Source organism: Cryptomeria japonica, chromosome 6, assembly GCF_030272615.1.
Source record: "Cryptomeria japonica chromosome 6, Sugi_1.0, whole genome shotgun sequence".
In the NCBI taxonomy this organism is placed as follows: domain Eukaryota; kingdom Viridiplantae; phylum Streptophyta; class Pinopsida; order Cupressales; family Cupressaceae; genus Cryptomeria; species Cryptomeria japonica.
In genome coordinates, this window is record NC_081410.1 from 96,972,529 (window position 1) to 96,989,300 (window position 16,772).

The 16,772-nt window shown below is 33.8% G+C and overlaps 1 protein-coding gene across 1 annotated transcript; it reads right to left on the bottom strand.

Annotated features, from left to right (window-relative positions):
- Positions 1 to 1,002: 1,002 nt before the first annotated feature.
- LOC131039704 (sugar transport protein 14) lies at positions 1,003 to 16,177 on the bottom strand. Its single transcript, XM_057972545.2, has 4 exons — positions 15,459 to 16,177; positions 6,064 to 6,386; positions 4,358 to 4,984; positions 1,003 to 1,549 (listed from the first exon to the last, which is right to left on the bottom strand). Exons 1-4 carry the CDS (start codon positions 15,601 to 15,603, stop codon positions 1,085 to 1,087), a joined length of 1,560 nt encoding a protein of 519 aa, XP_057828528.2. The 5' UTR covers positions 15,604 to 16,177; the 3' UTR covers positions 1,003 to 1,084.
- Positions 16,178 to 16,772: the final 595 nt, after the last annotated feature.

The window sequence follows — 16,772 nt, forward strand, 5'->3', positions numbered from 1 at the left end:
CTTAGAAATTACTCTAGAATTTTGTCTCATAATTCTTCATGAGCGATAAGTCATCCTTATAATTTTAAAATTACAATTTTTATCTTTCCATATTTATTCATATATCACCATTTTCTAAAATTTCTTACAAAATAAAAAAGATTCAACATAAACACTGGATCATTCGTTTTTTATTATAATTTTATTTAAAATTTTAAAATATAAAATTAAATATTTATATTTTTATATATCAAATGAGGGATTAGAATCATACCATATTATATTAAAATTGAGAATTCAAAATTAATACATAATAAGTTTCTTTGTATGTATACCATCAAGGTAAGGCTTAAACTAAAAGACAAGTGAGGCAATTAGAATTACTGAAATATGCTTCCTTGCAATCTAAGCATTGTCTACAATGTCATTTACTTTAAGACACTATTAAAAAAAGGAGAACAACCATATAATTATGGGAATTTCCTATACTATGAACATGACATTAAATAGAAACATATGATGTGTCAAAACTACCATTGTGGTCAAGGTCATAAGTGCCATCTGCCTTCTTTTTCAAGTTTGGATACTTCATAAAGAATTCTTACAAAAGTTTAACTAGTTGGGGATGACCCCACACCATAGCGGTTAGCGGCAAGCCTCTTACATGGGAGGTCTTAAGTTCAAATCTCAGAGCACATCGAAGAAATTTCGTAATAGATATATTTAAGATATCTATACTAACCTATTTATATTAAGATATTATAAAAATTAAAATGAAAAAAAAAATTCTTATTAAAAAATAATTTTAAAAAATATTAATTTATGCACAATCTTTTATATAATCTTAATATTAAAAAACCAATAAAATTATATAAAAACCTCATAATATACTAAAATTAAAATTTTTCCTTAATCTATAAATATAAACATATATAACATAAGAAATGAAACATAACATTTACAACTTCTAAATAAAAAACACTAAATTCAAATACTCCACCTATCTTAAAACACACACAGAAATAAAATTGAAAAAAACAAAAATTGAAAAAATAAAGATCCATTACATAAAATTTATTATCAACAATGTTGACAATCCCCTAGCCTAAAAGCCCTTGTTAACCCCATTATTACTTTCCATGTCTTTAGCCTGGTCATCATCATCCTTGACAATTCTTTTCCAGTACCAGTGCTTCTCCCATTCGAACCTCATTTCTTCAATGGGAATGCCCTTTGTTTCAGGAAGAAGTAAAAAGATAAAAACGCTCATGAGGAACACCAGGCCTGCAAAGAGGAGGAAAATGCCATATTTCAAGTTGCAAAGGAGCGCCAGAAACGACTGTGCAATAATGGCGGTAAACAAGAGATTCACGCTGACCACCACGGCTTGACCTGCTGAGCGAGTCTCCAATGGAAATAATTCACTGGGAACCAGCCACCCTAGCGGGCCCCACGACCACCCAAATGCTACAGTGAATAAGCAGATCAGTAAAACAATTCCCACTCCATATCCGGTCGGTATCTCTTCTCCTTTGCCGAATTTCAGGGCCAGCAGTATGCTGATTATAACCTGTCCCACAAATAACAAATTTGTTTAACTCAAGTTAAGATTTTTATGTAACAGCAGTATGCTGATTATAACCTGTCTCGCAAATAACAAATTTGTTTAAATGAAATTAAGATTCCTATCTCACAAATAACAAATTTGTTTAAATGAAGTTAAGGTTTTATGTAGCAGCAGTATGTTGATAATAACCTGTCTCACAGACAACAAATGGAGTTAAGATTTTTATTTAATAGAATAGAAATGATGACTTTCAATGTTCACAGGGTCAGAGATTCTGAGACAGCAGACCCTACAAATCTTCTACTATTAATGATAAAATGGTAAGCATGCAGTATTTTCAGAATTTTTTACTCTAAAATTTGAATAAGTCAAAGTTTCATAAACTCAAAATTGTTGAAGATAAAATTTGGATAGAGTGAGATCCCAAACTCTATATGAAAATGAGGGATGATAGAGTGTGGTCCCAAAGTTTATATGAAAATGAGGGATGATAGAGTGTGATCCCAAAAATTGCGAGCATGCAGTTTTTCAAGTAATTTTTTACATTAAAATTTAAATTTGTCAAATTTAAATTATGAAAATCATTTAAGAGCAAAGTTGCATGGACATGGATACAGGGACAGATACAATCGATACGACTTTCATAAAAAAACATATACACATATTTAACACAATTTTCTAAATTATTAGAAGAGATTTTCATTATTTCAAAAACAATATAGAGACTTAATTGCTACATACATAATTATAAATTGATTTAGCAATTTACAAAATGCAAAAAGTCATAGAGTTGCTTTGGAAGATAACCCAAAAAAAAATGGGTAATGGGTGTATCTGACATGGTTGGAAAATAAGGTTTTTTGGACACGTGGATACAGTATCCGACATATCTGTTTCCAATATGAATACGGGGATACTCGCGCCCAGGTGTATCAGCTACTTCGCTTAAAAGAAATTGACCAAACTTCATCGAACTTATTTTAATTTTTTACACTGGTAATGGGTCAGTGATCCCAAACTTTGTAGTAAATTTTTTTTAACATTTTCTATACAAATTTAAATTTGTCAATTTAATTAACATGAACATAAACATGAGATTTTACTATAAAAGGAAACTGACCAACTTTCATCAAACTCAAAAAAGATTAATTTTAATGCTTATAACTTGCTTCAAAGACGGTGTTTCTCGGACTATGAAATATTGGACGCATCTTGCTCATCAAGATAAGAAACTTGAAAGAATTTCAGGGCTACAATCCTAATGACTGGGGAGAATAAAATCCTCTCTTGTGATAATAGGGTTACATAAATGGATTAAGTAGGTTCTCCCTGGTACTTCAATGACTTGGAACTTTTCATTCAGATGGCTTTTTGTGCAGTTAGTTATTCCAGTAGCTAGCTCATTGAACAATAAGAATTTAACATAGATTGGGTCAAATAATGCAGAAGGATGGATTGACTAGGTTCTCTCCTGAAAATCTAGAGGATGGATTGGGTAGAGTATCTCTTTCTATGTTTCATTATTGTAGTAGCTAGCTCCTCTGGAGCTAATATAGTTATCGTGAAATAATACAAGAGGATGGATTGAGGTGTAGAGACTCTTAGGAATTCAAAGATATCATTGTAATTTCTTGTATATATCATTCTTGTATTAACTAGCTCTTCTGGAAATAATATAATTTATATTAAAAATAAAAGAGGATGGATTGAGGAGTAGAGACTCTTAAGAATTCAAAGATGTCATTTTAATTTCTTGTATTAACTAGCTCTTCTGGAAATAATATAGTTTACATTAAAAATAAAAGAGGATGGATTGAGGAGGGGGCTCCCTACTGTAAACTAAACCTGCCTTGCAAGATGTCTGAGCTTTCATTCAGATGAATCTATACTTGTATATGTTTTGTTATTTTGTAGACGTTGGTTAGTGTGCTTCTGGTTTCATTGCAATCTTCCTACTGCTTTATCAATACAACAACCTATGATTGTAAAACAAGAAAATTTAGCAAACATTTCAATTTTTTTAATCTCTATTTTATTTCTTAATTTTTTAGATCAAACTTCAACAATTTAACATCCATTACTGTGAAAAGCTACAAAATGTAGACATAGCTAAATATAAATACTTACATATCAACAAATTTTTGAAGAAACATTATAATTTAGGACCATCAATCTATCAAATCTTGATTACTGTTTTGTTGATATTTTTTAAGAAGTGGCAAAATACTTTTATGATGAATTTTAGCTTACTTTTTAATCCTAGAAATTCCAAAATCGTCTACTACGAATTTTTTTTGTTGCGGTCCTTGAAAGATATTAAGAGTTTGGCAAATCAAAGAGGGAAAAATATGGTGCACTTAAACAAGCTTCCTAAAAACAGTTTGGTTAAAGTGTTAAAGAGAAATAGTAAGTTTCAAGTAGCTGTTTAAACTGTTTTATAGCATCTAGCAAAATTGAATGTTGTAAAAATTTTGCTAAAAGTTCCAAGATTTTGCATCTGAAAACATATGAATCTACAACCTTTATTTTTGGGAAGAGGAATTTGAGCAATAAGTAGCAGGAGATGAGAAATTCGAAATGTCACTTGACATATTACAGCAAAGCATTGTAATAATCCTCAGTTACAGTCAATGAAAAAATAGATGAAAATTTTCTATAATTGTCTTTTCCCAAAACATTCTCTCTGCTGGTTATAGACTGACAAAGGTTGAAAACACTTATATATTAACTACAATATATGAAAGTTTGTAAAAGCTTAACAAATTAACTGTAAATCAAAAACTCAGGAAAGGATTTTTTTTTCCAACTTACATGGCATATAATCATTTGCGTGCCAGCTTCCATGAACAGAAACCTCCTTCCCAAACGATCAACTGTACAAATTGACACAATAGCACCAAGTGTAATAACTGCCCCCGTCATAATTGCAGAATAAAGTGAAGCATCATTCCCCATCCCTAGACTTTGGAAGATGACAGGAGCGTAAAACAGAAATGAGTTGTTTCCTGTCAATTGCTGGCAAGATGGAATGCAGCAGGCCATTACAAGTTGTGGTCTGTTCTTCCTTTGCAAAAGATTTCTGAAGGGATGTTTCACTGAACGGGCAATTTCACTGGCTTCAACCAAATCATCAAATTCTGCCTGTACATTCTTTGTGCCACGGATTTTTTCAAGGATTTGTCGGCCTTCATCAAGGCGACCTTGTTCCACCAGGCTGTTTGGGGTTTCTGGAAGGAAAATACCACCCACTGTCATCAGAAGTGCAGGAACTATGGCTAAGCCTAAGGATAATCGCCAACCCCATGGGTGAAGCTTGTTAGTGAAAAAATTTATCACGTTTGCAACAAAGATTCCTAGACAGGTTGTCAACTGGAACAAATTGTTTGTTGCACCCCTGATCTTTGGAGGGGCCATTTCTGAAAGGTACAGTGGAACTGCCTGCAATAAAAAAAACAGAGAGCAAAAATAATAATTAGGATTTCTCTTGCAGATAAAGGCAGAGAATAGAAAAATACTAGTATTTTATGAAGGTTTCTTGCAGAAAACTGCAGTGAATACTTTAATAAACTAGCAGAATTTGTTTAGGGTTGTCAGGGTCTGTTGCAGATACCTGGACAGATTAAAATTAGAAAATAACAGGATTCAGTTACAGTTTAGACATTATTAGGCAGAGCAAACACTAGGAGAGAATGATAAATTAAGGTTTTGTTGCAGCCACCTGACCAGAATAAGTTACGACATTGAAAGCCTTTATTAGGGTTTGTTGCAAGCAATTGTGCAGAATGCTTTAACAAAATACCCATCTCTTGCGTTACTAGGATTTTCCATAGATAACTGTACAAAATACTTCCTTGAACAAAATACTTGTCTTTGGTGTTATTTCAATTTTCAACAGATGACTGTACAAAATACTTAAGTGAAGCACTGCTTTTTGATTAGGGTTATTAGGATTTGCTGTGAATATCTTTACAGAAAACTTTAACGAAGTTCTGATATTTGAGGGTTTGTTTTACAGACAACTCTAGATAGGTTCAGTTTACTCCCAAACTTGGTCATGAGATGAAATCCCCAAGGGTAAAAAAAGGACAAACAAATCCACTGTGGGTTTAAAATTTAAAACTCACACCTTTGATTAGGGTTTATTGCAGACAACTGAATTACAAAACAATTATAGAAATAACAAGCCTTTGTTTAGTTTTTGTAGCTTTTTTGCAGATAATTGTACATAATAAATAACTACTAATCATACAAATCTTTGATTGATGATATCAGGGTTTGCCGCAGATAACCGTACAGAATAATGTACAAAATTAAAAGCCTATGTTATTAAGGTTTGTTGCAGCGATCTAATTCAAGAAATTCTCTTTGACTAGGGATGGTATGTTTTTTGGAGATGACTTTATATAATTTTACAAGTTGTCTTAGGGTAGATTTTTTACGGTTTCTCACAGGTAAGCATACAATGTATCAAAAGAACTGAGAGTTTCTAACCAGGGTTTTGATGTAACTTCCATTACCTGATTACCAAAGCCAATCCCAATGCCAAGAAGCAAGCGGCCAATAATGAGCATGGCAATATTTTGAGATCCCGCATTTAGAGCTCCACCAAGGAGGAAGCTACTGCCACCAACAATTATGCTCATTCTGCGTCCATATTTTCTGGTTACATGGGAGGCTGCAAATGTGGAAACCAGACCCGCAAAATATAGAGACGAAGTGAACAATGTCAGCAGTTGGTTATCGTATTTGCAGTAATCTGTTTCATGGAGATGTTCCTTCTTGCGACGATATACTTTAGGAAAGAATTTTATTAGGAAGTCGTCCATAGATGTCACTCCACCTGTTACATTCATTTTAGATAATAGCAATAATCCATGGAAATCAAAAGAATCTAGCAATATTTGATCAAAATTAACTACAGTAAGAATGCTTTCCAACAAATGGGAAATAAAAAGTAAAGAAAAATGATGAGGGCCATACAGAGCATTGGGCAATCAGCTTCCATGAGATAAAAATAAATAAATAAATCTATACACACACACACACACGTGGAACCGTTCACATCAAACAGCAGGAGAATGTGAAGGGGTGGAGAATTTAGGTGGTCAGGGATCAAGGAAAACCAATCAATTTATTGGTTTTCTAATTAGAGATATAAAATGATTATAATGCTCAAAAAGATGGGAAGAAAAACTCGATTCAGGATTCATAGACATTAAATGAATGATAACAGGTTTTCTAAATCCTGTCATAAAATTTCAAATCTGTGTTGCTGTTCATGGTTCCTTTATGTTTTTAATTCTGTGTCTCTATACTGCATCAGGGTTATGTGTACTAAATCTAGCCAACATTAATTTGTCTCTCTATCCTTAACTCAGTTTCAAATCCAGTTGAGAGGAAATACCCACCTTTGTAGGAAGCAGTAGGTTTGTGTTGTCAACATGCCTAAAAAAGGTAGGGTAGGAGTTGCCAATGTGGCGGTGAGGTTGGATCAAGTGGTAGACTTGCTAATGGTTATGCAAGTGAGATTGAATGTTTTTGACTTGCTAAAGGTTATGCAAGTCAAATTGGATGTTTTTGAAGAAAATTGGAGAAGAAGCTTTTCACTAGAAGATAATGTGACTGATGAATAAGAAGTGTCCAAATATAATATTGGGCTGAACCATTACAAAGGTAACTGATATGGTAGAACATTGGTTGAAGAGAGTGACACCCCTAGATCTATACAACGTATTGTGGTTACAAAAAGGACATCAAGGTAAATAAGCAGTGTCTAGTCAAATTTCAGATCCAAGGGTATAGTGATGTGATGGTGTGCTGTGACATTATACCAATGAATATATGTCATGTTTTGTTGGGTGGAGCATCATAGTTTGATAGGAATAATATTCATGATGGAAGAGTGAACACCTACATGCTTGTAAAAGAGAAAAAACTTAAATCCATTTAAGGACAAAGAAGAGAAGGTGACTAATAGTTCAATAGTGCTCTGTATGGGAAGGAGTTCTCGAAGGTGGTGAAGAAGTAAAACACATGTTTTTCCTTTCTCTCAAAATTTGCACAAAGAATCAAGAGGTGAAGGAAGAGGCAAGAGTTGTTACATTAATGCTTGATTAGAGAAAGTTTGAGCCCATGCATAGTTTCAACAATACTAGCACCAAAGCAGAGTGGAGAGTGGAGAATTACATACATTCTATGGCCATAAACAAGATCACAATCAAAGAAGAGGTTTTCATTTCCATGCATGGATGATTTGATGGACTATTGAATGATGCAAAGAGAGCGTTTATTTTATGATAAAAGTTCTACGTAGTTGTGCAAGCATTGAAGAAATGGAAACATTATTTGCTTCCAAAAGAGTTTGTTGTGCACATAATTTATTAAGCTCTATAATTCATTAACAAGCAAGGTAAGTTAAATCAAATAGATATGAGGTGGGTAGGAGTTTTGCAAAGTTACTCTTGTTTTAAAATATAGTATTAGAAGACTGAAAAGAGTTTCATGTACTTAAGTAAAAGATGCCTTGTGTCGAAAAAAATGAAAGTGGAAGTAGTTGATTTTGATTCCAAAAGAATTTTACCAAGAAGATTTGAATTTAAAAAATGCATAGGCATCATGCATGAATCCAACAAGTTACATGAGTCCAACAAGCATGGACAAGACTCCATAACCTCACAAAAAATTAAACTTTTGCATGATGCAAAAAGCTGATTCACCAGAAGTCAAACCCCCTCTGTCAAAACCCATTGAGTCAATAGTTCTCAATCCTAATGATTCTTAGTTTCTCCCAAAGTCAAATTGCTCACCAAATTGAAGTCATCAAATCACATTTTGTAGCCGCAAAATGTTGGCATTACAAGTTTTTCACACAATTTGAGCTAGATTGGCCAAAACGATTAAATTGAGAAATCCATTTGAGCTGTAAGAAAATCGTTTTACAGGGATATTCAAGAATCTATTGAACAAGATGTGGAAGTTTTTAGGCCAAATTTCCTTTCCATTTGAGAAATAATTAATTTGTAATATTTTGTTGGTCAAATTTTGGAAATAATTAAAATGAGGGTTTTAGAAATGTTTCAACAAAAGTAGTTAACAGAGAGCTTCATGGAGTTATTATACACGATGTGGTCAAGTTTCAAGCGAAAATATGCTACCAGTTGAAAATTTCTGCAATTACTCAGCATCCCATGTTGATCAGCCGGAGTCATCATCATCATCATAAAGTTAAATCATTTTACCTATTCTAATCTTCGTCTTAGTCTTTGTCGGAGCTCTTAAGAGATTATAAAACCTATTGTAACCCTCAAAATACACTATGGCGGCACTTGTCTATGGTTATAAAACTCCTTTTAACTCTTGATGTGCATTGTGTTTTAGAAGTTAAAAATTTGTTGGAGATAGATGGTTATATAATGTATTGTAACTCCCAGTGGGTCCCAATGGGTTGTAATCGTGCTCAAAGTATTGTCAAACAAACACAAAAGGGGATCACTTTCATTTTGAACATAATGATGGGTTACGAAACCCTTACTGGGAGCTGACAAAGATCTACTAACTGGCCTTCTCAGTTGCGAGTAGAGAAGATTTAGAACGATGTATAGATATTCATTAATGCAATGAAAGAATGATCTTCACCAGACATTATAGCTTGAAATCCACTGGTATATGTTTGGCGAATTGCCTCAATGTCTTCTCATGCAATGCAATGATTGCAGGATATGCACAAAATGGTTCTATTAAAAAGGATTAAGAAACTTCCAAGCAAATGCTATTGACGGGTGTAAAGCCAGACTCCATAATCTTTGCCAACATCTATCTGCATCAAAATGGGAGCTTTGGAACTGTGTATGAATATTCATTTATGCACAGTATGTGGACTTTTTTCCTTGTGAATGTGGGAAGGACGGTATTGTTTTGCAGTGCTGGATCTTCAACTGTATTGTCTTTGGAGTTTGGATGCAAGTAGACCTTGAGATTGGGCTTGCTATTCTAGAATAAGTGTTTTGGGTTGCAAATAGTTTAGATCAGACACAGTTGGGTCCTTTTGTATCGTTTTAGCTTCAGCTGGCCTAAGAATCGGTCACACAAGCTTGGGGCATGATGTCCAAGTGGCCATGTACATGTAATGCTTGAAGTAAAAAATTATATTCTTATAGTCATATTCCATTGACTGTGTCCAAGAATGATTAAAAAAAAAGTTGTCTCTTTCTTTTGGAGGTTCATCCTCGGGAAAAACTTTGATAGAAATTATCACATAAGAAACCAAACCCTTCTACAAAGTTGTAATAAACATCTGATATATTTGCCAATGGTATCGCCAATCAATCTCAAGATATACTTGTTCTAGTACTCCAAAGGTAGAAGAGGTATTGTGACTCAAATTAGGCATGAAGCATGTGCTTCCTTGGAATTTATGGATGTTGGTGATCAGTATTTCTTGTATAAATCAAATTTACCAAGGAAGTAAGGTCCTTTGTTAATAATGGCGTTTCAAGCTAGCATAGCTTGAGTTACTACCATAGAGTAGTCTTGGTAGCTCAATCTGCAATAGCTTGAAGTTGAGAAGTAAGTTGAATTCTTACGGATCTACAGATCATGTTACATGAAGTATACAGAGCAATATCCTTTCTAATGAGGCTTGGGTCTCTAGACCACCATCTCTATTAAAGGGATTTGAAGGAGGTGGCACCTCCTCCAAAGCATTCTATTATTCTAATTGCAGCCATCAAATTTTGAGAAAGACAACATTTTATAACAAAGTATTTGTTATAATATTTGTAACAAAATTTTACTAAGGTCTGCTCTCGGGATTTAATTGTATTTATAAATCTTTTATAAACTCCCAAAGAGAAAAAAATCGATCACAAACTGAAAGTTATTAATACTCCCAGTATAATGTAAAGGGGGAGTTCTTGGCTAAGGGAAGTTACAGGAATTCTCATATTATACAGAAATACAAAAGGTTTATAGAGCTCATTTTGAAACTAAATAAAGAACAGATTTATGCTGTTAATTGTTCGGATGTTCAGTTTGTAGCCATTTTTGATAGTTTTTCTGATTGTGAGGAGTACAAGTAACTTCCTCTTACACATATGTGTTTACTTAGTGCAATTGGGATGAAATTAATAGGTTATTATCTGATCCGTGAGTCGTGAAACCCTACGTAGATGTATCTTTCTGATGTTGGATTGCATTCTGTTCATAAACCCTAGTTACATTCTTTATACTTAGATAACCTTTTTCAAGGAATGAATCTGTATGTTTATTTCTCTTTTTCTTCTGCATGTAGTTATCTTTCCTATCTTTTATTTTAGTTTAGCTGCCTTTCCTACTTTTCAGTTAAAAGCATACCCTTGAAAAACTCCTAATTATATCATATGAGGGAGCTGCCCCTCTCAAACACATAGGAAGACTATTAATCCAATAGCGATCTCTCCAACTGTTTTAGGCATTTTTGTCACAAGTTCCATGGGTGAGTCATAGTTTTTCCATAATCTCAAAGTGACAAAATCTTTTTACCAACATATAGGATGGTTTGTTGTTCAAAAGAAAACATGCACACATATTTCAAGGGTTAATGACAAAGAACTTGGTTAAAAAAAGGCATAGTAGAGGTAGCAGGCCATTTTGGTGTAGGTAAAACTTTATGTGATGAAAGTAAAGATACTTTTGGCCAGGTATGACAATGACTATCAAAATGTCTGTACAAAGGTACAAAATTTATCAACAAGCAAACGGGAGAAATCAAAACAAAGTTATATTAACCTTTATCAATGTCAAAGAAACCTTAGGATGGCATTAGCATGAATTTTGTGTTTGGGTTGCCTAGAATGCAACGACGGAAAGATTTATGTTGTTGCTAGATTTTCAAAGTTGGCACATTTTGTAGTTTGTAAGGAAACAAGCGATACCACAGATATAGCTAATTTATTCTTTAGAGGGATTATGAGGTTACATGGATTGCTTCAGAGCAGTGTACCATAAAAAGATACAAGAATTGGTCATTTTGGGAAGAACGTTGTGGAAGAAATTAGGTACTCAATTAAGTTTTAGCTCAGCCTACCACCCATAGATAGATGTCCATACAAGGATGGTGAATAGAGGCCTTGGAAATCTACTTAGATGTTTAATTGGAGAGAAGACCAAATAGTGGTATGTGACTTTAGCACAAGCAAAGTTTGTTTATAGCCAATCAATAAGCGAGAGTATTGCAAATGTTTAATTGGAGGGAAGACCAAATAGTGGTATGTGACTTTAGCACAAGCAAAGTTTGTTTATAGCTAATCAATAAGCGAGAGTATTGCACATATCCCATTCTAGACAATCCAAGAGGTTTCATAGAGTTGAGATAAATCAAAGAACTGACATGAAAGGGTACAGAGGGGGAGGATTTTCCTGAGTATATACACGAACTCCACCAGTAGGTAAAAGACCAGCTAAGGCAGAGTACTGCACAATACAAGGAGTGCACAGATAAAAAAAAAATAGATATTTAAGTTTTAGGAAGGAGAGATCTCCAAAAGGAACATATAAAAAGCTCAAACAGAAAAAGATTGGGCCATGCAAAGTCCTACGGAGATTCTCAAGCAATGCGTATGGATGAGTTGCATAAAGGCGTGAACATTTCACCCACATTCAATGTGGCAGACCTATATGCATTTCATGGTGCAAGACCAATAGGATTAAAAAAAAATCAAATTTCCAAATTGCTGATCGGAACCAACATATGCCTAACGAGAAATTAGAAGAGATTCTAATCTCAAGAGTAGCTAGAAGAACCGAGGAAAAGGTACTATGGGGAGTACCTAATCAAGTGGAAAACCAAAAAACAGACCTATAGAGGACTCATTGAGGTTGAATTATATCGAGGTTGGTCAGTATGGTTGCACCTTTCAAGATTTTAGCACTCAATGAGCAAGGATTCATGTTTACAGTTACCTTAGGTGTCTAATGCAAGAGCATCCTAGGCATAGGGCAATCAACATCTGACAAGAATTTTTTCTTCTATCTTTTTTATTTTTCTGGAAGCATTCACATAAGAGGATGAGGGAATGTGAAGGGGTGGAGAATTTAGAAGGTCAGAGGCCAAGGAAAACCAATCAACTCATTGGTTTTCTAATTACTGTTATAAAATGAACAGAAGGCTTAAAGGGGGGAATAAAAATTCAGTTCAGTTTTGTTGAACAGATCAAGTGTATAATACAAGTTTTTGAAATCCTGGCATAAATTTTTAATTGTATTGTTGCTCATGGTTCATTTTTAAATACGAATTAATTCTGTCTTCATAGAGCATCAATTTTGTGTTAAATTAGAGTTCTGGCTGCAAGGACAAGGCCACCATTAATTTGGCTCCCTAACCTTGATTGCACCAAACAATTATTTTTTTCTTTTCAAATATTGATATTCTTAAATGTTTTTCTGGTCGGAAAACCTATTTTGATTTGTGGAGACAACCGACTCAAATGCTAACCTGCACTTATTAGGTCCCCTCAACGATGGCATGACTTGGGGGAATACACTAGCCATATACGAGACAAGACATCGCTGATGATTGCTAAGGGAATCACTGAAATCATGGAGGATAGAAACATCTAGTGAATTGTAAAACCTCAATATAGTCACTAGAGGCAAAGCCAATAGGAGCATTAAATGTTAAAAACCCAATAATTGCCTCTCCAAGAAAAAGCATGCCCAATTTTAAGTATATATAATCACCTCTACAAGAGAAAGCAAGGCAGATGATAAAATCCCAATAGAACCAGGGAATAGCAAAAGCCCATGGAGGAAACTGTGCAGCAGACCAAACACCTCAAGGAATTGGTGGATTTACACCAAGAGATTTGGAATATGGCTTGTATAGTTGATGGGAGGACATTTGGCTCACTAAGTAGTTTGCAAAAACCTCCAAATATAATTACCTTTATGAGACAATTGATTCCAATAACGAAAGGCCAATAGAATTGCCTCAAACTGCAAGACAATTTAACTCCATTAATAAATGGCCAATTAAATCACCTTCACAAGAGAAGAAAATCCCTAATTATAAAAGTTGGATGGAATTACCTGTATCAGAGAAGGGACGCCCCATAGAATTACCAAATGAGAGAGGATTGCCCCTCTTCCTGCTAGGATTGGCTCATACTACTGGCCTAGAGTGTAGTTAGTGTTTAAAATCATCGAATTTTATAAATTTTACAAAAAACCAAATCCAACGACAGGCATCATGGGATAGGAATAGTGTCTTGTCCTGTAGAATATTCAGAAATCGATTGAGTTTCGATGAGGAAGGATTGAATTATAGCATGTAGTGTTTCAAATTTTATAGAGCAAGAGACTAATCCAAGTACCCCAAATCTCACTGTTCTGTGTTAATATCAGAGGCTTGAGAATCATTCTATCAATCCAAATTATCAGAGAATTACAATATAAAGAAAACAGATAAGTTTTGTGAGCTATTTGCCAGTAGTAGAGTCAGATGGCACTCAAAAAAGAATCAAAGATTTATCAGGTTCCCTATACCAAGGATGAGATTGAAATAAACGTATTTATCATTCATTATTTCTTGAACAAACACTACTATGAAACTTATTCTTGGACAGGAAAGAATCAAGGCAAAGGCGGATACATTAAAGCTACTTCATAGTAAACTGACAAACCAAAAATTATGCGTTCGCAAATCATCCAGATGAAGATTTACTAAAAATCATACAATTTTAAACCAAGACATGTTCAAACAGTATTCCCAGACGCCTGTAACTTAGACAAGTTCACACAACATTCTCAATCTATCTGTATGTCTCTTGCATGCATCTTTTGCAGATTGATGCCAAATTCATAGTTGTTCAGGCAAATTTATTTTCAGTCATCCAATAGAAGTTTTAAAACTTGAGATAAAACTTGTTTGACTTGTCACTACTTACTTAACCGCTCAAGACTTGCACTACAACTCTATAGACTGCAAAACATCAAGGTCGACAATATGCTAAACAACAGAAAATGGTACAAATCAATAACCATTTTTAAGAATTAAGTAAATTCAATCATTTTCGGTAAAATGTTTTTAACCTGCTGCCTGACCCATGGATAACCTTGTTTCTAAAAGTAAAAAGAAACAGACTTGAATATAATTGAAATTAATCTGGTCGATCTAGTACCCTGTGATCCATTTCCTTGTGAAGGAAGAAATTAGAAAATTATTTTAGATAAATCCAAAATATACATTGCAATTCTAGATTGAGTGCCATGGATGCTGTAAGGGAAAACACTAAAGGCCCTTTCATTGCAAGGATTTGAACAACCTTACTCTCTTTTATGACAGCTACTGGTGTATCTTTCAGATAAATATTTTTAGAGAGGAGCATTTGTGGTTTCATGGACATGAATCGTACAAACAAGAAATTAAGTTGGCATAAGCCAAAACGTTAGTTTACCATACTGAGGGCAGCAGGTGGAGCTTGTGATTACTTAACAGTAAGTTCAGCACAATCTCACAGAAACATATGAAGAGAAGATCAAACACTCAAGCCAAAATAATTTCATTAAAACACGTGGAAAGAACAGCACTAACCAATGTGTCAAGGAAAACTAGAACTAGGATAGATCTATACCATAGAGCATAAAATACAGTTACTAATTAGCAAACAAACGATTTGGTGCTCAGCCAAAAGTCTCTAGGGAGGAACAATCTAGTAATCATGGCAACCTTGATGAAATTTCAGAGCCTACCTAACAGATCTCTGAAGATACAAAAATAATTTATAAAGGAAAAAAGGAGCACATAATGCCCTCAAAGGATAAAGTTTCAGACAATTCCATAAGCATTGTTCTTAAAGAAAGATAATTTCACTTTTGCAGCCCATACCAGAATTAGTAAATAGCTCAAACTCTAATACTCTCTGAGCAATAAAATTACCTGAAACTCCAAGATCATAGCCGAACAGCGAGCCTCCAGTAGCTGCTACAATGCATGCAAGCACAACATAGCTAGTAATACGACCTTCGTATAATTCGGCTCTCCCTTGCTTAACCCCTCCAGAAATCATCATCCCACCTGCCATTTTTACTTGTGTGTTCTACACTACTCTCCCTCTCTGTTTTAAAACACCCCCAAAGAAGTGACTTACCAGGCAGCCTTAGGCCATATATTCAGATCAATACAGACCCTTCCAATTTCGTCACAAACGAAGTGAAGTCACATGAATGGCTATAAATTCAGATCCAGACAGACCCTTCAAACTTCCTAACAAAATAAGTCAAGTTTTTGGATTAACAAGATAAGAATTCCAGCATGGATGCAATTTTCCAGTCAATCAGAGAGAATCATGCATTGACTTTAAAATCCCATTTAAGAAAATTTGAAAAAATAGTACTCATCTTTATAGAATGACAAATTGGAAACGATATGACAACCAAGCGACCCCCAAAATTAGCGATTGGATAAGTCACGACGCCAAGTTTACAAATCCCGGAAAATTGTTTTTAAAAAAATCTCTACGCCAAACCCGACTTGTCCGTTGAAAATTGAATTTGGACAAGATCTGAAACGAAAAATGGGTTCTAATCATTATTGTTGGATCAGATAAATAATGTTATCTGCACACTCTTTACTCGTCATTTTTTATGGCGTTATTTAAGCCGGCACACTGAACTTGTGTGCCTATATCGACTCAAATGAGACAGCAATTAATATTTTTTTCATTTAAAATTAATATCTTTTCTTTTAAATATTTAAAAATGGGTTAAAATTTTATTTTTTTAAAGTAGGCTTGACCATTACTTTTATATGGATGGATGGATGGATAAAACAAAAACATTGTAAAAATAAAATAATATTTTTATAATGTATTTTTTATTTCACTATTATTATTTAATTATATTTGAAGAAAGAATTCAAAATGCACTTTTCTTTGAGATAACTACAATACTTTATAATCTATTATAATAGCTTCTATAATAATTAAATTTCACTTTTAAATATTTTTTTGAAAATGCATTCTACAATGATATTAAGGAGTCTTATATTTTGTATAAAACATATAATTTTATTTTTGTTGGTGTAATTAATTTATTTTGTTTATCTCTTAGAATATAATTACACTTTACTTGAGTTAATTTAGGATAATGCATATCATAGTGATTTGTATAGGAGACACTTAGAGAATTTCATATCTAGGGAATACAATTGTAGGAGAAATTCCACTTTTGGTGGTGTTATTTTGTTCACATT